This window comes from Gopherus evgoodei, chromosome 11 (assembly GCF_007399415.2).
Source record: "Gopherus evgoodei ecotype Sinaloan lineage chromosome 11, rGopEvg1_v1.p, whole genome shotgun sequence".
Lineage (NCBI taxonomy): Eukaryota > Metazoa > Chordata > Testudines > Testudinidae > Gopherus > Gopherus evgoodei.
In genome coordinates, this window is record NC_044332.1 from 44,738,976 (window position 1) to 44,761,947 (window position 22,972).

At 43.1% G+C, this 22,972-nt stretch overlaps 2 protein-coding genes across 7 annotated transcripts in view; one reads left to right on the forward strand and one right to left on the reverse strand.

Moving 5' to 3' along the window:
• LOC115659409 (sodium channel protein type 3 subunit alpha) overlaps nt 1-22,972 on the forward strand; it is a 964,414-nt gene that overhangs the window by 532,045 nt on the left and 409,397 nt on the right. The gene's annotated exons all lie outside the window — the stretch shown is intronic.
• Nucleotides 1-22,972, reverse strand: part of CSRNP3 (cysteine and serine rich nuclear protein 3) — a 155,305-nt gene that overhangs the window by 8,031 nt on the left and 124,302 nt on the right. For all 5 annotated transcript variants that reach the window (XM_030579488.1, XM_030579487.1, XM_030579485.1 and 2 more), the window contains exon 3: nt 16,865-17,124. In XM_030579488.1, the coding sequence (XP_030435348.1) occupies nt 16,865-17,124 (260 nt within the window). The remainder of the gene's footprint in view (nt 1-16,864; nt 17,125-22,972) is intronic.

Genomic DNA, 22,972 nt, shown 5'->3' on the forward strand with positions numbered 1-22,972 from the left:
TACCTTTTCAGCCACTCTGCTCATCGTTTCACACTCCACTGCCCTGGGCTCAGGTGACCCGCCCTTTAAATGCCCCAGGAATTTTAAAAATCCCCTTCCTGTTTGCTCAGCCAGGTGTGAAGTGCAATCAATCAATCAATCAATCAGTGACCATGCCTCCACGCCCCAAACGACCCCCAGCATGGAACACTTCCGAGCTGCCGGACCTCATCAGTGTTTGGGGTGAGGAAGCTGTGCAGTCACAGCTGCGCTCCAGCCGTAGAAATTATGATACCTATGGGCAGATATCACAGTCCTTGCTGCTAAGGGGCCATGAACGGGACGCGTTGCAGTGCAGGGTGAAAGTAAAGGAGCTGCGGAGTGCCTATTGCAAAGCCCGTGAGGGGAACTGCCGCTCAGGAGCTGCCCCCACGACCTGCCGTTTTTACAAGGAGCTGGATGCCATACTTGGGTGTGACCCCACTGCCAATCCGAGGAGCATGATGGAGAGTTCAGAGCAGGGGGAAGTGGGGGAGGGTGTAGAGGAAGCCGAGAGTGAGGCTACTGGGAGACACCCCGGAGTCCCAGGAGGCATGCAGCCAGGAGCTCTTCTCAAGCAGGAGGAGGCTAGCCAGTCGCAGCAGCTGGAACTTGTTGGTGAAGAAGAAGCAGAGGAGCGTGTTCCCGGTAAGCAGATTTTATTTTTAGGATGGAAATGTTTTGGGAGAGGAGGGTGGGTGTTCTGGCTGCCTGCCTGCATGCCTAAATGTGGAATAGCCCATTGATTTGGTCTATCACGTCTCTGTAATCGGCCTCAGTAATCTCTTCAAAAGTTGCAGCCAGAGCGTGGGCAATGTGCTTGCGCAAGTTTATAGGGAGAGCCACTGTGGTCCTTGTCCCGGTCAGGCTAACTCGTCTGCGCCACTGTGCCGTGAGGGGTGGGGGGACCATTGCTGCACACAGGCAAGCTGCATAGGGACCAGGGCGGAATCCACATTGCTGTAGAAGACCCTCCCTCTCTTCCCAGGTAACACGCAGCAGTGATATATCTGGCAGTAGAAAATCCTGTTAAACTGTAGGGATAGTGTTCAGTGCAGGTCCCTGCTCTCTGCTTTCCCCAGTGCAGGTCCTCAAGTAGCTGCTCTCTGCTTTCCCCAGTGCACGTCCCCAAGTAGCTGCTCTCTGCTTTCCCCAGTGCATGTCCCCAAGTAGCTGCTCTCTGCTTTCCCCAATGCACAGAAACCCCAGTGAGCCATCAGGCAGTTCCCCTTCCCAGGTGAAGTCGCGGCAGAAACACTCACCCCATTGCTCGCCATGCCTTTGCTGCTGTGGCCTCTCTGTGATATGCTTGGTATGTGTAAATGATGCTACAAATAGTCTACAAACTCCTTCACTGTGATAATAAACAATGTAGCCTCTGTATTAAATGTTTCTATTTCTGTTATTTAAGTGTCCTTGAATACTCCAGCCCTATCACCGCCTACGCGAAGACTACAGAACTTGAGAAAAAATCCTAGAAAATCAAAAGAAGATTTGATCAAAGCAGTTATGAATCAGTACGCCAGAGACAGTAAGAGGCTGCAGGACTGGAGAGAGAAAATGCATGAGTGGAGGCAAACACAAAGCAGGAGAAAGGAATTGGCTACCAAGAAAAGCACAAAGCAGCTGATAAGCCTCCTGGCTCGCCAAATGGACTGTATGCAGTCTCTCGTAGCCATGCAGGCAGATCAGTACCACAGTAACCCCCACCCCTCCCAAAGCTCTCTCCCTTGTTCCGCAGTGTTTGCACAAAACACCTTTCTCCAGCAGCTTGGTTCTTACCACCACCAGCTGCCCCCAACACCTGTATGTTCACCTACCAGCCCTAAGAACTACAACCCTTACCCTATGCACTCAACCCCCATCACGATGCAGCATATTAATCCTGAAGTGGAGCAGGCATTGAACAGCAATCCAAGCAGGACATATTCAAACATCTGAATGTACAGTCCACCACCCTACCCCCCTGCCCTTTTATGTACTGTATTTTGAATAAATGTTTTCTTGGCTTTTAAAACATTTTTTATTATTGCAGAAAGTGAGAAATACTGTACCCAGAGGGAAAAACGGGCACAGCAAAGGCACCAAACATTACTGTTGGCTTTCAGCCTCAAATTGCTCCCTTAAGGCATCCCTAATCCTTGAAGTCCTTTGCTGGGCCTCTCTAGTAGCCCTGCTCTCTGGCTGTGCAAATTCAGCCTCTAGGCGTCGAACGTCGGAGGTCCATTCCTGACTGAATCTTTCACCCTTCCCTTCACAAATATTATGGAGGGTACAGCATGCGGATATAACAGCGGAGATGCAGCTTTCCCCCAAATCTAGCTTCCCGTAGAGACACCTCCAGCGCACTTTTAAACGGCCAAAAGCACACTCCACAGTCATTCTGCACCGGCTCAGCCTGTAGTTGAACCGGTCCTTGCTCCTGTCAAGCTTCCCTGTATATGGTTTCATGAGCCATGGCATTAAGGGGTAAGCGGGGTCTCCAAGGATCACAATGGGCATTTCAACGTCCCCTACTGTGATCTTGCGGTCTGGGAAAAAAGTCACGGCCAGCAGCTTCCTGAACAGGGCACTGTTCCGAAAGATGCGTGCATCATGCACCTTTCCAGGCCATCCTGAGTAAATGTCAGTGAAACGTCCACGGTGATCCACAGAGAAATACCCCTTCCGATTAATGTACTCGGATGCCAGGTGGGGTGGTGCCAGAATAGGAATATGCATCCCATCTATCGCTCCTCGACAGTTAGGGAAACCCATTTGTGCAAAGCCCTCCAGAATGTCCTGCACGTTCCCCAGAGTCACGGTTCTTCTTAGCAGGATGTGATTAATGGCCCTGCAAACTTGCACCAACACTATTCCAACGGTCGACTTTCCCACTCCAAACTGGTTCGCCACCAATCGGTAGCTCTCTGGAGTTGCCAGCTTCCAGATTGCAATAGCCACCTGCTTCTCCACTGGCAGGGCAGCTCTCAATCTCGTGTCCCTGCGCCGCAGGGTAGGGGCGAGCTCAGCACACAGTCCCATGAAAGTGGTTTTTCTCATCTGAAAGTTCTGCAGCCACTGCTCGTCATCCCAGGCTTGCAGGACGATGTGATCCCACCACTCAGTGCTTGTTTCCTGAGCCCAAAGGCGGCATTCCAAGGTGCTGAGCACGTCCGTTACTGCCACAAGCAATTTAGTGTCTTGCACATCAGGCGAATCAATATCATCGTCTGACTCCTCACTGTCACTCTGGAGCTGAAGGAATAGCTCCCCTGCCAAACGTGATGTGCTGGCAACATTCATCAGCAAGGTCCTCAGCAGCTCGGGCTCCATTTGTAACAGAAATCGCGCTGCAGACTCACAATGGCATCAAACTGCTTGGAATGTGTAGCAAAGCACCACAGGGCGTTGGAACAGGAAGCTCAAAGACCCGCACCCTTCCGTCCCCTTCCCACAACCCACAGCGCCAAAATGGGACGAGGTGCTCTGTGGGATAGCTGCCCACAATTCACCACTCCCAACAGCGCTGGTAGCTGTCAGTGTGGCCACACTGCAGCGCTGGCCCTACACAGCTGTACGAACACAGCTGTAAGTCCCAGCGCTGCACAAATGTAAGTGTAGCCATACCCTAAGTCACTGAGGAGAAGAAGACAAGAATCAAACAGAGGAGATTGGCCCAAGTTTAATGTATTGCCCAGGTATATTAAGGACTGCAATATCCAGCAGAGTGAGAAAAACGGCTTAACCTAGATGTTGCCCTGTCTAACAGGGTTGAAAATTTAGACTGCGTGCTTATATTTCATTACTTTTGGTAACTAACTCTGACTTTTTGTCTATCACTTAACATCTACCTTTTAATAGTCAATACATTTGTTTAATTGTTTATCTTTACCAGTGAGTTTGTATGTAGTGTGGGGCAAATCTGCTCAGGTTTTGCAAAGGCTGGTGTATATCCACTTTCAATTGTTGAAGTGGTGAACCAATTAATAAATTTGCACAGCCCATCTTGAGCAGTGCAAGTCTGTATATTCCTAAGGTACAGTGCTCAGAGGACTTGGCTCTAGTGCCTTCCTCTGTGTGATTCATGAGTGACTCTGGGAGCGTTCACGCAATACAGCTGGGTGTGGGGCTCCACATGAGGTTGTGCTAAGGGATCACAGCTCCTGGAGAGGTTTGCTGCTGGTCACTAGCAAGACACTGTGAGAGATAGCCCAGGCTGGAGAGAGTTAAGGGGGCACAGCGGTCCCACAGTTCCAGGCTGCACCCCTTGGGGATTCCGTCACAACATAGAGTCAGAGAAAGTTCAAAGTATATAGTGCTGTGCTTTACATTTAGGAACACAGGGATTACTGTACTAGATCAGACCATAGGTCCATTTAATCCAGTATCCTGCCTCTAGCGATAGCCAGTACCAGATAATTTAGAAGAAGGTGCAAGAATCCTGCAATATACAGATGTGCAGCGATCGGCCCTGTCATTTGGTCCTGATCTACAATAGTTAGAGATTGATTAAATTCTGACGCATGAGATTTAAAATCCCTCCCAAAAAATTTATCATCATTAATTATAACAGCTCTGGATATTCTTATTAACCATATAAATGTCCAATCCCTTTTTGAATCTTGCTAAACCCTAAGCCTCAATGACTTCCTGTGGCAGTGAGTTCCACAATCTAATTACAAACATTTCATCAATTTTGAATTTGCCATCTTTTAATTTCATCGTATGCTCCTTTGTTGATATGAAACAGGAAGGACAGAATTTCCTAATCTTCCTTCTCATTGCCATTTATTATTTTATATACTTTATCAAGTTCCATTTTATTTATCTCCTTTCTAAAATAAACAATCCCAATCTTTTCAATCTTTCTCAATCATTTATGCTGCCCCTCTCTAATTCTACAATATCATTTCTGAGAGGGGATGACCAGTACTGCACACAATATTCTAGATCTGGATATACTATGGATTTATATAATGGCATTATATTTTCCATATTATTCACCATCCCATTCCTTATGCATCCCAGCTTCTTGTTTCCTCTTTTGACTGCAGCTGCATATTAAGCAGAGGTTTTCATTGAGCTGTCTACAGTGACAGCCAGGTCCCTTTCCTGAGCTGATACAATTAATTTAAAACATTAATAGGAGTACAAGTAGTTTCAAAATTCATTGTTGCTACCAAGCTGCCCATTGACTGAGACTATTTAGATCTTCCTCATTTAAATTCCTCACCATCTTCTCTGGTCTTGACTAACCTAATTAAACTTTGTGTCATCTGCAAATTTTGTTATGTCACCACTCATACCCTTTTGAGATTATTAATGACTATATTAAACAACACAAAACTAGTCAAAATCTCAAGGCTTCCTGCTGGTAACCTTTTACCATAATGGAATAAGATATCTGGCAAGACCTAACACAACCATCCAAATGTCACCTTTTCATATACTAGCACTCTTTGTCTTAAATTTATAACACTCCAATCCAGGAAACACCACCACAATTGAGTAAGTGCACCTCACTTGAGAGCATTGGGCCAGATTTGCTGTTCCAGCCAAGCTGCCTGGGTGAAAGACTGGGATTGCAAGGGGAAAGGTGGCTTTAATTCATTTTAACATTCCCTGGCTCCAAGGATCAGACCAGCCCTTTAGACTGCTCTAACATATGCCTGGCTTCCCAGTTTGAAGGCAGGGTTGGACTAATTTCCTTGTCCACGATGGCGCTCACTGCTTAGTTATCCCTACCAGAGAGTACATTTCTGGGGCTTATAAACATACTTCTGAAGAGAAAACTATTTGACTTGAGAGTGGACCAAATGGCAAGGATTTAAAAACATTTCTTCAAGGAGGGCACATATGGATCCCACAAATTGTACATTCCTTCCAATTTCAAGCTAAACAAATTGAGCACTGTGGTATACTACTGAGATATTCAATATATTTTTACAAACAAAGCAAACATTTCAGCAAGTGCAGAAATACAAATTTGTTTTGTCAAGTGAGGCTTCCTTTGTTATTGTTATGAAAAACCCTTTTGTTTAAGTGGAAAACCAAATGCATACATTCCCAGTCTTCATCTTTCCTAAGCACAATGATTTCAATGAAGGTATGTTGATTTACACTTGCAGAGGATCAGGGCCCATATCTCTGAATTTTTGACCTCTGTAGGTTTAATTTCTCACCTAATGTCACATTTACACACTGCTGTATTTTTCAAATTAAAAAAACACTGAATGTAAAGGAGACAACTTTGATCACACATTCACCAATATAGCACCTTTTGTTTCGATTTATTATTTCAGATCTCTGATGCCACACTTTGAGGCACCAATAAACAAACTCAGGGCCAAATCCTGAGGTTCTCATTCCAGTTTTACTCAGACAAAATCTCAAGCCTTCTCCATATTAGCTTATTCTGTACTCCTATGGGAGCATGCTTGAGTAAGGATTGAGTAAAATCAGCATAAGGACCTCAAGATCTGGTACCCAGTGAGTTTATCTGAATATTTTCCTATCCATAAGGAAGTATATATTCAAATACATGCCTTACACTTTCATTATAACAACAGATATTCTTCATCCTTTTCTGCTCAACCTGCTATCACTTTTTAATTTTTATTTCATGTATAAGCATAATACTTAAATTCACAGTCAGTGCATGTGCTTCCAATTCTGTTATGGTTTTTTATGTTTGTATATGGTAAAATTACCACTGTTGCTTAGATATTCCTCCTTCTCTACTACTTAATCCTTCCATCTCTGTTACTCTCTTTCCAGTTGTATCTTCTTTTACATAATGTATAAGGAAGCAGTCCTGTATCGTATCCATATAACTACTGCTGCATTTATTTACTATATGCTCTGCTTTGTCTTAGGTACCTTAAGTCTCCCACTTCTGTTTACAGTTTGCCCTTTGCACAACCTTCTGGATTACAGCTGTCATTTCATGCCATTGTTCAAGTAGTTTAGAAAGTGAATTCCTATCAAGAGTTCACTGTCTTTCTGCCCTCCAGTCTTGAATAGTAACAATCATCGATGTTGAAGACTGAAAAGATCTGACAGATCATTCACCCATTTCCTTGCAAACTCAGGATTAAAGGAACTCCCTGCCCCATTCAAGGAGCTGACCCTCAATTCCCAACTGGCAGGTGGGCATATACTTACTAACAGACAAACAAGAAGACATTTCCTTAATGTAAAGTAGTATGTCCTCTGTTAATATTTCATCACTACCTGTATTTCTTACAAAGTTAGACTGCCATTTCTAGAACTTCCCTTATGACATACTATTACTTCCTCTTTCCAATGTATTTTGACTTTTATAAACAATTTGCAACCTTCAGAGTTTAATCCCCAGTGATTTTCATTTCAGCTGCCATGTCTGTTAGCCCCATAATATTCAAATCCTTTATGGTCAGATACTTCCAGTTCTCTTTTCAGTTATATATAGGCATCTTTAAAACATCTCTTGAAAAACCTTCATATTCTTCTTCTTTTCTGTTTCCCTAGATGTCAGCCCTCTCTGCACTAGCTAGCAAAAGATAAAACTTCCCTTGTGAACTATGCTTTAACATATTTGTTGCTAGAGAAGTGCTAGCATGTTTTCTCTGTCCAGTTTACACTATGGACCCATCTATACCAGTCTTACTAATTTGAGCATATAGAACTTTCTACATTAACACACTGCACTTACTTTCCCTTCCCCCCGTCACGGAGTCATCGAGGCGATGCTTTGGAACTACTCCATACGAAGCCAGTCAGGACTCTGGGCGAGCCTCCACTCTGTGTGCAGACTGTCTCCATGGCAAGAAGCGTACACAGCTTCGACCTTCCTGGGTCCTGGGGAAGCCAGTGGGCCCTGCACCCCAATTCCACAGTCAGATGGGACTCTCAGCCAGCCAGTAAAACAGAAGGTTTATTAGATGACAGGAACAGAGTCCAAAACAGCTTGTAGGTACAGAGAACAGGACCCCTCAGTCAGGTCCATCTTGGGGCCAGGGAGGCCAGAACCCCATCTGGCCTCTCTCCATTTTCCCAGCCAGCTCCAAACTAAAACTGTCCAAACCCCTCCTCTGGCCTTTGTCTCTTTCCCCGGGCCAGAGGGTCACCTGATCTCTTTGTTCTCCAACACCTTCAGTTGGCACCTTTGCAGGGGAGGGGCCCAGGCCATTAGTTGCCAGGACATAGGCCATCAGCAATTCTCTGTGCAGACAGTATCACACTGGCCTTTCTAGGACTCTGCGACAATCACACACTCTTATCCCACCACCTAGATACTTAAGAACTGCATAGGCGAAACTGAGAAGCCCACACAGTGTTCAGAGAAAACATTAAGAACATTCCCACTTTGTTACACCCCCTCAAACCACTTACTAAGCAGAGCAATGTCACTCAGTTGCCTGTACAAAATTAAAATATAATTCTTGATTTAAAACTTAGTTCCTGCTCGTGGCAGCCAATTAAAAAAAAGGCTATTAAAAGCAGTTTAATATGAATAATACAAGGAGAAATTTAACAAAGAAATTGTGCTGGCGTAGGGAACATCACACATTTTTATATTACCTAAGGTGATAAAAATCTGCATTTTGTTCTGTTTGCCCCCAAACTGTTAATAATTTGTTAGTCACAACAAGCAGTTATTAACTGTGCCCATTATATAAGATGTGGTGCTCTTCCTCTGCCTCTTCTCAGTCCAAAGATATGACAGTAGAAAAATAAGTTTTTCTATTCAGAAGAGAAATATTTTCAAGCTGCTAGCTAGAAGTTTGTATCTGACAGCGCAGTACATGTTTGGAGATGAATACAATAGAGTAGGGAATGATAAATACAGATATTCTCTGCTGGCCCCTGGATTTCAACATTCAGAGACTTTGGATCTGGAGGTGAATTTTGAGGGGGAGGGATAGCTCAGTGGTTTGAGCATTGGCCTGATAAACCCAGGGTTGTGAGTTCAATCCTTGAAGGGGCCACTTAGGGATCTGGGGCAAAAATTGGTCCTGCTAGTGAAGGCAGGGGGCTGGACTCAATGACCCTTCAATGTCCTTTCCAGTTCTAGGAGATTGGTATATCTCCTATTTTTTATTTTAGTTTGGGCTCATGTTTAGTAAAAATAAAAATAAAATCTGTTTCTATGCTGCAACAGTTTAGCCACAAACATGTTCCTGTGTCATGTGGGGATTTGAAGAGGTCTGTATCTTCATATCTCCCCTCCCAGGTGAATGAAACTCTCGTATCTGAGTTAGTTTCTGGTGACTTTTGATTAGCACCCTCCAAAGACCAACGAAGAACTCATGATGATCCATGGTTTATTCAGTTAACCATGCTAATCATTTTCTTTCTAGCAAAAGATAAATAATTGAATTATCCAGTGACAGGTAAAAAGTTAAGTATATGGAAAATTGCTATCAAGCTTTTATTCCTGTTTAATTTTTCCTCTGCTTTTATCATCAGTCCTAAAACCACTGATTTGACTCTAATGAATTTAATACTTATAAACATTCCCATATTACATTGGTGTCCAGACTTCTTCTCAGGCTCAAGATCACATGCAGTGACAGTGCCATGATTTAAACCCAGTCTCCTGATCCAGTCTTGTGCTCATCTCATTAGATTATGCTCATACCAGTCTGATTTCGCTCTTTGAGTTGTATAACCTGTTGCCTTCATGCCAATATTTTCATCGTTTTCATATGCTTGCAAGTGAAACTGACGTTGAACTGGGTGATTGGTAACCAACACATGCTCCTAACAGGATTGTGTTTTGTCAACAAATAAGTCAGAATCTGCAACATTTGGATCATAGCCTTTAGATCACATAATCCCAAATCTGTCATACAAAAGTCAGTTCTATACCTCAGGCCAGGTAGTGACTTATTACTTATAGTCAAGTCTTTCAACTGCTAATAATCAAGGTTCATTGGCAAGTTTATTGTTACCTTTTCTTCTGCATGGTGACAGCAACTCTGAATTAGATGGCACAGAATAACCACAGAATAAAAAGTGACACACTTTCTCCCAGTTACTGTAGACCACTTCCTAAATAAGTAATTTATCAGCTAAATTCAAAGGGGGGCTTGACACTATTAACAGTCACAACATACATTTTCATGAAAGAATTTAGAGGAGCATTAAATCCTTTTGTGAATATTACAATATTGCTAATCCGAGTAAAATATGGTATAGGGAGAAATAACAGTCTATATTTTAAAGCTATCAGAGTGAAATTCATGGCAGTGCAAAGGACTAAACAAGGGCTGATGTACACTTAAGGCCTTGGTGTGAAATTCGCTTCGCCTCTATAAAACCTGAGAAATTGAATTTTATGCCACACTCCTCTCTGCCCCCTTAGCTGAAAACTTCTCTCCACAAGAGAATCAGGTGAAGGAAACTTAGTTTCTGCAGCAGGTTTCACCAGAGTGCAAACAGGGCAAAATAATAATGCAGGTGAATTTCTTTCCGTTTGATTCTAGCTGCTAGAACTCCTGGCATCTACTTGCATAGTACACTCAAAATGAGGGGGAATGGCTGAAAAATAGAGACATTCATAATACAATCAAAGGAACCTAATAGACCTTCCTAAAAATCATAGGAGTTGTCCATAACTGTGTGCACTGAAGTATATACATTCTTGAGTTTAAGGGTTAATTAAATTTTTTAGAGCTGCACAGCTGCAATCCAAATATTGAAAATATTAAATCAGTTCACTTATTACTGACATTTCCAAGACGGATGTGAATGCATTGAGCCCTTTCAAACCTGTCTATTACAGTTACTATGCAGCTAATAGCTCTTCTAGTAAAGTGCTAAACACATATCTCCACAAGCGAAAGGTAAATGCACCATATTCATACCATTTTGTCTTTTTTTTATCCATTTTACCTAATTTATATAGCAGTTACAAAATAGCATAGAGATCTTCCCTACAGATATTCAGAGACTAGAAAATTGGACTTGAACATATACTGTTCCTTGTCAGCTATTCTTTAAGCACATTCTCTGATGTCTGTTAGATACTCATAAAAAGATGGAGAAGGCCTGGAACAATGGTTTAACTTTTTTTTTTTTTAAATGGGAAAAGGGTTGCTAGAATAATCCTATTCCTATACTGTGGTAGAGTAGACAACTAAGTTCTTTTCTGGTGGCTTTGCTTTGGATTCTCTCGTATTCAGGAAGCTCACCTCTGCAATGTGTAAAGCAAGTCTAGCTTGGTGCAAGGTAATGCGCCGACACATCCTGGTTCCCAGATCTGTGAACTTTCAAATCACTCATGTCATGCTGGTGAATTTATTGAGTTTACTAATGTTTCCTCAAATGACAATTTGTTAAAGTAAATCCTCCCATGTCTCCTTCTTGTAGGCAGGATGATTTTTACGCTCCAACTCAGCAATTATAATTTTCACAATCCACTGCTGATCTGTTAACAATGCTAGCGTGCCAAACCTGCCCTGTGCTTAAATGGTTAAAATAATCTTTGTCTTTTTAAAAATAATTCTTTGATTTTAATAATATGGCGAGCTACTATTCCCAGCAAGTAAAACAAAAACAACAACAAAAAACAAAGTACCTAACATAGATACTCATCCTTTTATCAGACATTTTCATCTCTGATGAGGTCCACAATATGTCATGTTTGCTACCTAGGAGGTCCACATATTTGATGCAATGTAGAAATTAACAAACCAGGAGAACGGAAATAAAACTATTGATTTCTTTATTTTTTAACATACAGCTTTTACAGTAAATTTTTTAAAAAAAACCTTTCAAACAAAAAAACTTTCCCTACTTCATTTTATGAAATGGCTTTCTGTGCAGTTGTATAGCAATTTACATGTAACTCCTGGGCAGAGCACTTCAAATCAAGATCATAATCACTGATATTATCATCTAAGAACTGTAATGTCTTTCTTCCTTGTGTTCATTGAGACACAGGTCAAATGGCAAAACAGCTCTTCCATCTCCTAAACAGAAATCAACAAGGCCCAACTGTTGTAAGTAAACAAAACATCTTTGATGCTTCAGAATGACTGCCTAAAAGGCTAGACATAAATGTTCCTCAAACTTCTAACATTGACTGTGACTGAACGGGACTCAATGATAACATTATTTCTCCCCCTCTTCCTCCTCACAACCACTTTTGAAAAAAGGAAGCTGGCATGAATGAGTAATACTGGAGGTAAAGTGTTCAACATAGTGTTCATTAGCATCAATGGGAGTGGAGCTCCCATTATGAGCTCAACATACTAAGCTCAAATCTCCTGTCATTGATAACAGTTTAACACCAGCAACTCCATTGACTTCAGTGATCTATACTAGTTTAAATGAGAAGAGAATCAGGACTAGTATCTGGAATACATATTCTGATAGAAAGTGTTACCAGCTCTCGTGGTTTTGTTGTGAATCGCACAACATTTGTTATTTTCTTAAAGCCATGGTCCTGAATTAAACTGATTATGAAAGAATCTCACCTTTCTAATTCTCATGGTTGCAGAGAAAAGCTTGAACATAACCCAAACTATGCCAAAGGCTCAACAATCAGAAGGCAAATAAAAAGAACTAGTTTTAAAAAACAACATCTCATGATTTTTAAATCAGTCTCAAGATTTTTAGGGGCTTGACTCATGGGTTTTTTATGTGTGCAGATGGCAATACAAAGTAAACCTACTACCCCCAAAACAGAATCCCACAGTCACCACCAGCTGCTAAGAAATAGTGAGGGAAGAAACTTCCATCTGTAGGTGAGGCCCTTCCATTTAGCTACAGGAATTAATCCAGTATTTAGAGACTGGGAGGAGGGGGTGCATAGAATGGAAATCAAACTTTTATTGCTACACCAATATCTGAAAAGAGAATTTACAGGAATTTAAAATCCTGACTACAGGTCACTGTCTACTTTAAACAACCCTCCCCAGCTCCATGTCTAGTCTCAGCAGGAGAGGATTTGGTTGGTGAGAGAATCTGTGCCCCCAAAAAAACTGTGCTTCCCCTCTTACTTCATCAGGTTGGGGGCATGTTGCTCAATGGACCAAAAAAGAGTATCTGCCACTCCCAGGAGGGAGAGAAAGGGATGAGAGCGCTAGAGGTAAATGAGATCTGGGATTTTCATTGGTGGATCTTGTGCCTGTAAGGAGACGGGGAAGCCCGAAGCCCATGTTGGTAACCTTATTCTCTGGGCAGTGGGAAGGTTAGAGGACTCAGAATGAGCTGAGTCCTCAGGGACAGGTCTATACCAAATTATTGGTTATCTGGTGGGAAGCCCCATAATCCTACACCAGATTTAGGTAAATGCCTGCTGTATCAGATGGGAGGGAATATACAGCCCCAACCAATGTCAATAAAGTTGTGGCTTGCCACCTAAAATCCATTCCAATGTCTGTCTTTCATTCACCTAGGCACCATGAAAGTTGAGGGTAGAAGTTATTAAAAAAACCTGTTCACTGTTCAAACTAGAAACTTTAGTAAACAGCAGAGTAATTACAACAGTGTCTGTGTAGTAAGAGCCACATAGACTTCTTAAGGAGGTCAGCAGAAACCTGTGAAAAAATGCCCGAGAAGCAATATGAGTAATGTTCTAAACTCGAATAATGCCAGTTGTTTTGGGAATCTGCCTGCTAGTGGTATCTGAAACAGAGAGATGTAATCTCAGCATAATTTTATAGCGGGAAAAGGACTGCAGTTAGGCTACAATTCTAAAAATCATTCAAAGCTAATTACATTGATTAATTTGCAACCATGTCAAAATAAAATGAACAACAGAAACAATTAATACATATTCTTAGTTTGCCCGATCTTCTTCCAGTTTAACTCAATGGGAGTTTTGCTACTATTTTAATAGATTCGTGAATAGGACGAGTGTTTCTAAACATAATTTTTCAATGATACATTGAATGTAAAAAAGCACACACATGTTGAACATCTACTGTGCTGTATTTCAAAAGCCAACGCAGGACCATATTTCCAATTTGTAGGAGACTGGATCAGTAGGGCTAAGCACCTGCATCAAGCAGTTAGGTCAACAAAGAGCTGAAATTCTGCAAGTTTTTCTTCTTTAATGGCGTACTTTCTGGTTAAAAATATATATTTTTTAAAATAAGCACCCATACCTATGCTGCTCATAATGTGGTGGAAGATGAAACTGATTTTTTCAAAAATGGAATGCACTTTTCAACATTAATGTTGCTTTTTGCATTTAGTTCAAGTTGGTCAAGAAAAGAAACCAGTCCAGTTTCACTTTCCATATCTCATCACTAGCCATTTTTTGATTGCATTGCCTGTAGATTAGAAGACGATTACTCACCTTTGTAACTGTTGTTCTTCGAGATGTGTTGCTCATATCCATTCCAATTAGTTGTGCGCGTGCCACATGCATGTTCGTCGGAAGATTTTTACCCTAGCAACACTTGGTGGATCAGCTGGGTCGCCCCTGGAGTGGCGCCGTTATGGCGCTGGATATATATCCTGCCGACCCAATGGCCCCTCAGTTCCTTCTTCCTGCTTTCTCCGACAGAGGGGAAGGAGAGCGGGTTTTTGAATGGATATGAGCAACACATCTCGAAGAACAGCAGTTACAAAGGTGAGTAACCGTCTTTCTTCTTCAAGTGCTTGCTCATATCGATTCCAATTAGGTGATTCCCAGTCTTACCTAGGTGGGGTTGGAGTGAGATTTTGCAGAATGCAAAACGGGTGAGCCAAATGCTGCATCGTCTCTGGACTGTTGAACTAAAGCGTAATGTGAGGCAAAGGTGTGAACTGATGACAAGGTAGCTCCCCAACATATTTCCTGGACGGGAACATGGCCAGGTATGGCGGCAGATGAAGTTTGAGCTCCAGTAGAATGGGCGGTGAGGTGGCTAGCCGGAACGTGAGCCAAATCATAGCATGTACGGATGCAGGACGTTACCCAAGATGAAATTCGTTGGGATGAGACCAGTAGGCCTTTCATCCGGTCTGCCACAGCTACAAAGAGCTGAGGCGACTTTTGGAAGGGTTTTGTTCTCTCGATATAAAACGCAAGAGCCCTGCAAACATCTAGAGTGTGCAACTGTTGTTCCCGACGCGATGGGTGCAGCTTCGGGAAAAAGACTGGAAGGAGGATGTCTTGATTGACATGAAAGACGGACACCACTTTAGGGAGGAAGGAGGGGTGTGGTCACAGCCGTACCTTGTCCCTATGGAACACCGTATACGGGAGTCCGCTGTCAGGACCCAAAGCTCAGATATTCGTCTTGCCGAAGTAATAGCGATGAGGAAGCCTGTCTTCCAGGAAAGGTACAGCAGTGAGCAGGTGGCTAGTGGTTCGAAAGGAGCACCCATAAGCTTGGCTAGCACCAGGTTGAGGTCCCAGGTAGGGGTCGGGTGTCTAGGTTGTGGTACAAACGTTCCAATTCCTTGAGGAACCTTGAAACTATGGGGTGAGGAAGACTGACTGGCCATTTTCCCCTGGGTGGAAGGCAGAGATGGCTGCCAGATGCACCTTTATGGAAGAGACCACTAGGCCTTGTTCTTTCAGAGACCAGAGGTAGTCCAGGACAATAGGAACTGACTATTGTGTGGGGACTGAGTTACGTTGAGCACACCAGCAGGAAAAACACTTCCACTTGGCCAGATATGTCATCCTAGTGGAAGGCTTCCTACTGCCCAAGAGCACCTGTTGGAGCGAGGCAGAGCAACACAACTCAGACTGGCTCAACCACGCAGCAACCATGCTGTGAGGTGAAGAGACTGCAAGTCCGGATGGTGAAGTCTGCCGAAGTCCTGTGTTATGAGATCCAGCCAGAGTGGCAGGAGGATCTGGTCTGCCACTGAGAGGTCGAACAACATGGTGAACCAATGCTGCCTCGGCCACGCTGGAACAATCAGGATCAGGTGGGTGCTGTCCCTGCAAACCTTTAGTAGGACTCTGTGGACCAGCGGGAACGGTGGAAAGGCGCAGAGTAGGTACTTCTTCCACGGGATGAGGAAAACGTCTGATAGGGAGCCCAGGGAGCGTCCCTGGAAGGAGCAGAACACCTGCAGTTTCCTGTTCTCTCGGGAGCGCTCCTCACTGATGCAGGCTGTTGAGCGCTCGTACCGACGTTGCAGGGCTAACTGCTGCCTCCATGAGGAGCTGTTTCAGTCGAAAGTCCCGCTCTTTTCTTCGTCCCTCGGTTTAAATGACTTACAGATACGGCACTTTTATGGAACGTGGGATTCCCTAGGCACTTGAGGCAGGAGTTGTGGGGATCTCCTATTGGCATCGGCTTCTGGCATGCCGAGCATGGTTTTGAATCCTGGTGATCTGGGCACGAGCCTGGCACCAGGGAGGAGGAAAGGGGCTAATCCCCGATCCCCCTTTCAACTATATACACTAACTGTACATATACACAACAACTAACACTAACTACAACTGTAAAAACTCAAACTATAAACACAATTAACAGTAAAGAACAACGAGTAAGCTAGGGAAGTGGAGATCAGCAAAGCCATGCTCCACAGTTCCACGACCGTCACAAGCGGTAAGAAGGAACTGAGGGGCCGTTGGGTGGACAGGGGTATATATCCGGCGCCACAACAGCACCACTCCAGGGGGCGACTCAGACGACCCACTGAGTGTTGCTAGGGTAAAAATCTTCCGATGAACGCGCACGCGGGGCGCACACACCTAATTGGAATCGATATGAGCAAGCACTCGAAGAAGAATGTATCTAATCCAAACAAAAATCTGTTTTAAATGGAATTGTTTAAAAATCAGAGGAACATTTTCTATTGAATTTAAATTTGATGAAGTCAGATAAAGCGACCAGGTTAAATGTCTGGCCTATGGTGTCTTGATAGTATCCATTTAAAATATGGGAAATGGGAGCAAGCAAGGTTTCCTTACCATTCTTACCTTCAGTTTTAAAGAGTTAAGTTTCTCCTCCCTTAGATGGTCTCTTAACATCTCTCGATGGAGCCTCTCCTGTTCCATTGCAAATTCTCCAAGGGAGTACTGACGCACGCTGTTGTGACGAGTGGACATACCCAATGTGCTTCCTCCTTGACTCGGAACACTGGTGAAGCCTTGCCTTCTTGTGAAGTAGTACACGGTAACACAGTTAAAATGACATTCTTTGTCCTTTTCCGCTTCTCCCCTCTTCAGGATTGATGAAGCTAAAATGGAAGCCAGTTATAATGTTAATGAAAAACCTGTTGGTTACATAGCACATCTTTACTTATTGGAGTAGTCCATTAACTTTAAATTAAATGGGATACTCACACTAGCAAAGTTCTGCAGGATTTGGTCTCCTGTGAGAGGGGTATTATTAGAAAATAACCGTAAAGATCTGCAATAACATTTTACATGAGACAATGAATTTGGCTAATAAATATACAACATATTTCTTACTCAAGTTAAGCCAAAGCATTTAAACAAAGTAAGAAGTCAGACAGCTTCTGTTTTTGCTTGCACTATACAAACCATACACTTGTGGACACTGTCATCTATTTTAAGAGTGGAGGTAATGTTTGCCAGGACACTCAGGTTAGTCTATACTCTTTTCACAGTGTTTTATCTTTCACCAGGAAAATAAAGGAAAATCGGAAGAAGCCATCTCAGTGTAATTTAGCATCTGAAAGACATTGGCACTGACTTACATTTCAGAAAATCCTATTGATGTCAATAGGATTGCATGACATGAAGTAGGGGAAATGTGGACCAATTTCTCACACAGTGTAATATATATCTACTGCCACTGTGTCTGTAAGATTCTAACTGAAGATTGCTAGTATTTTATAGCTAGAATTATTGTCACTCTTTTTAGGAGTAAGGGAAGATTTCAAGCACCACTATTTTGTATTCCAGAAAAAGAGAACTGAGCTTTAGAAAAAACTATGAAGCAACATTTTACTGTCACCCCAGGGACCTAGAAATTCACAATAAAATGTGAAACAGGATGATACTATATAAATAAAATGTCACAGGATGATACTATATAAATAATACTAATTTACAATACACTCCTCTCCTTTGTCTCCACCCATCCCACTGCTACCACCCAGTGAACAGTTCATTGTTACATGTGAAGTCAGCGCTAAGCCTATTTCCCCACCTCTTTTTTCACCTTTTCTCACACTTCTCTCCTTTCCCTCTTTCCTTAATTCATGTTGCACACAAATGTAGCTCTAGAAGATGTGCATTAATTTAAAATGGTGCCATAGGTCTTGTTTCTATCTTTAAATATTTGTTCTCTGTTGTACAGATAGAGATTCCTGTAATGATATTCAGTAGCTGACATTCAAAAGTGGATGTGGTTTGCCGTTAGAACAAAATAAGAGCAACAAACTAGTTCCTTGACTTTCAGATACGACAGCTTATTTTATTTGATTTATTATAAAATGGCTATAGGAAATCAAGAAACTAGATGATGTGTTACAGCCATGTAATTTAGATGCAGCAATTGCACAGGTATGATATGAGAAACCTATCTGTCATAAAGAACAGAGTAGTGGTCCCCAAACCGTAGGGTGCACTATCCTCATGGGGAGTGGAGGAACATCCAGTGGGGTCCAGCAGAGCCCAGACCACCTACACAGGGGGGTGAGAAGGGAGCGCCACCCAGCCCCACTCTGCCCCCCACTCCTCTCTGGCCCTGCCCCTGGCCCCAGCCTCTGGCCACAGTTGCTGCCCTGGCTCTGCTCCAGCCCCCAACACCCACTCCTCACCACAACTCTTTTGTTATGGAACAAAAATTTGTGATAAGAAATAAAAACAGAATAATTCTACATGAGGAAATTAACAGACAACAAAATAAAACATTTTTCACTCTCCTTAAAAAAGTAGTGCTAAGAAAAACTGACTTTCATTACAAATATCAATAGCCTTGTTAACAAAAGTAGACCTTTCATATTTCACACACAGACCCAAAATATTCTGATTCTCAGCACTGCCATGAAACATTCTCACTTCTACTAAATACGATTTTGTTACAATTATTGTGTGGTCCAATAAAATATACTTCTCAAGAAATGTCCTTCAGGTGTGCTACATTTAATTGGCATCATATATAACCACTGAGTACAATCCCAGAGGCCCTATATTATTTTACAGAGGATATTTAATTTTTATTTTTTTAATTGCAACTCTGAAACAACTTTATAGTGCTATGCCAAAGATGGGTAGGATGCAAATATGAAGATCTCTGTTATTAGTAGAGCTGGTTAAAATTTTTTCAATGGGACAGTTTCTACTCCTCCCCAGAAAATGCAGTATTTGCTGAAATCAAAATATTTGCAGGAACATGTTGATTTTAACAAAATTTTTGACTGGAGAAAGTTGAAACAAATCATTTTAGCTTTCTAGTTTAATTTTGATAATGATGAAACATCTTAACTTTTATCAAACCGATCCATTGCATATAACTTTTATATTATATTACATTATGCATTATATTGTAAGTAGTATTTTATCTAAAATCATGTTTAAACATTATCAAAACAAAACTCTTTGCCTTATTGAGATAAAACTGTTTAATGAGATAAAACAGTAAATTTTGAAATTTCAATTTTTCATTCAGATTCAAAATGAAAACAAATTTTGAAATATCACAATTTTCTGCAGAATGGAAATTTCGTTTTCGAACCAGTACCAGTTATCAGGTGGGAGCATCCTGAAATCCTGCTCTCACACAAAGAAAGGAGGAGTCATGTGGGCTGTTATAGGATTGGTGGCAGGGAATCTGTGGAGTAGTACTGATATTATCTTTCATCCTTAGCAGTACTTGCACGCCTGTCTCCCAACCAAGTACACAAATGCAATGTTTATAGCTACCAACAGGAATGAAACAGCAGCAGGCTAGGTTAAAGATTAAAATAAGTGTAAGCAGAGTCAGGATAAGCTCTACACTGACATCTGGTGGAAAGAATTTCAGAGAGTGTATTTGCATAGGCACGCCTACCCTATCCCAGACTCCCAAGCTGTGGGACTGCTTGGTGACAAATTGCTCACCCTCAGTTGGGCGGTACTGGCTAGACATGGGACATGGGTTCCGAAACCCAGAGAATTGAGAAAGGATGGAGACAGGTATTTGTGCCTGGTGGTGCAGTCTCTTTGTGGAGCCAGAAGCACCAGTTGCACCTCCTACTCTCTCCACTGTGGAATGTCAGAGATGATTTTTTTATTCCCTCAAGAATTTAAATAACAGGTTACTGAGCTGAAATCACTTTGGGCTAATGGTGCACTAGCACTGGGGCTCCCCTACTACGAGTGGGACTCACTAAGAGCTGAAAATCACTTAAAAGCTAAAATCACTGAGCTGAGAGCACTGAGTACGGTGCTAACTAGGGGGGAGCCCAAAGCTATACTGTGGAACAGAGCTGCTGGTGGAGTGGGGGCAGTTTGTGGGACGGCTGGAGCGGATCACGGGACAGCTAATGGCAGCAGAGTGGCTGACAGAGTGGAGTAGCTGTGGGACGGGTGGAGCGGCCCACAGAGCAAGCGGAGCCGAGCAGTTTGCAGAGAGAACTGGAGCAGCTCATGGAGCAGAGCAGCTGGTGGAGCGGAGCAGTTCTGAGGATGGCTGGAGGAGCAGCGTGCAGTGGCTGGTAAAGCGGAGCAGCTCGTGGAGAAGGCGGAAGCAGAACCCACGAGAGGCAGGGCAGTTGGCCCAGGACCACGTAAGGTGCCCCTTTCTATCCAGGCTGGGGGGAGGGACCTCTACAGATAAACTCTTGAACTCTGGGGTGGCATTGACCAGAGACTTTTGGGTTGTTGGACTTTGGGGTGATTGGACTTAAAACCCTAAGGGGAAAAAGGACAGTGTCAAAAGTACTTGGAGGTGGGTTTTTGTTTATGGTTTGTGTTATAACCCTGTTTGTGGTGTTTCTTCAATGGGATGCCGCATTAATTCCTTCCTTTATTAAAAAGATTTTGCTACACTCAGACTCCGTGCTTGCGAGAGGGGAAGTATTGCCTCCTAGAGGCGCCCAGGGGGGTGTGGTATGTGAGTGTCCCAGGTCACTGGGTGGGGGCTCGAGCCGGTTATGCATTGTGTTACTGAAACGGAACCCCTGGATACTGAACCCGGCCCTTGTTGCTGCCAACTCAGAGGGGCAGAAGAGTTACATAAGATAGAAAGAAAAAAAGTTAGAGATACAAGATGGAAAGTAAAAAAATTTTACTTAATGAATGACTTAGAACAGTGGCTGAACTATGGTCTACAGACTATGTCTATGGCGCACCTCCATTTGAAGTTTTTTAGGGGTCCAAAATGAAAAAAGAAAAATGTACACATCTGTAAAGTGTATACACTAAATACTTTTGATTACATGGTTGTCACACACACATCCCTAATAGAACTCCCTCTGCTGGACACACACCAGGCTGCTGTGCTGGGTCCAATCTGCAGGGCCTGTGCGCTCTGGGTCTCATTAGGCTGCAGCACTGTTTTTCCCCTTGACTCTTTGGTACATCTCCTGAGCACAGGTGCTTTGTCTGCTATACTTTCACAGAAATGGGACTACGTGGTCCAGCAACTTTAGGCCCCTAAGATCAGTGCTTACTCCTCAGACTCCTAGTAGCTCATACACACCCTCTCCCAAAACTCCAGCCACATGGGCACTCTGATTTACACTGTCTTTCAGGGACATGTGATAGCAAAAAGCAAACTGGCTTGTAAGGGCTCGTAAACACAGTTACCTTTTATTTAGATAGCACAAAAGATACACAGATCTAGACATTTTCCTGTTTCCTCACCACTTTGGAGAATTTTTTGCGCCTGGGCAGAATCCTCTAAGGAGTCCAGGATCTCTCCTCCTGCACTTGCCTTCTCTTCCAATCATGAAGTGTCTCTGCTCTGTGTGTCTCACAAGTTTATGTATCTCACTCCCACCACCATCTGGTTCCTGCTGCTGTGGAAATTCCATTTTCCAATCTTCAATCTCCTGCAGAAAAGTTAGGACAACTAGCTTCCCCCAGCCTTCAGAGATCCTATTGTTCTCTGTGAGTCAGGTCTGATCACTGATAAATCATCCTTAATGACAGTCTCTTTCAAAGATCAGACTTGTAGGCTCTGCTCCCTGTGTCATCACTCTTCAGAATTTCAGTCCAACATGGAAGTAAAAATGCAACAGAAAAAGCAACCAGCCCCACACACGGTGTTGCCAACCCTCATGATTTTTTTCACGAGCGACATGATTTTGGCTGGGGTTGGAACTAGTCTTGTGCTGACAAAAGAAGCTCCAGCCCTCTAAGCAAATTTGAGCCCTTTAACTGTCCCACCTGGCCACCTCTTGGGGCTGAATAACCAATCAGAGCTTGCTGTAGGCAGAGCTCTCCTCCTCACCCCCTTCTAGTTATCGGAAGTCATTCTTGTAGGAAGGGATGGGGGAAGAGAGAGCTAATAGGTCCATCAGCTCAAGGGGCTCTGCCACCTCCCCACTCTGAGCAACAGGAATAGGGATGGCACCTCTGCTCCCCCCCCCCCCCCCGCCCTGTAGTACCTTGCCTGGGAAATGGCAGAAGGGAGCGAAAAGCACTCTCAGGTTGGAAAGGGGGTGGGCTTGCTGCAGCCCTCTCTCCAGGCCTAGGAGAGATGGGTGAAGAAATCCAGGAAGAGAGATGGGTTTGGGTGGCTTAACTGATGAGTGGGCTGAACTGATGCAGGAGGGGAATGAATAGAGGGCAGAATTAATCGCTGGGCAGGGGCTGGACAGATATGGGAGTGAGAGCTCCTTCAGCAAGGGCCTAAATCACTTCACCCAATAAATCTGGGAGAGTGGGCAAGACTATTTGTCACATACACACTGGGGAAGGGCAGGTGTAGTTCAAAAATCAAGAGAGACCTAAAATGTATATATTCTCTCTCTCTCTCTCTCTCTCTCTCTCTCACACACACACACACACACACACACACACTAAAAAAACAACAACATGATGTTTGGACCAATCTGACCTTTTATTGCTTTAGATTTTTGATGTTTTAAGATCAGCAATACTGCACATTCAAAATAATTTGCAGTCTGA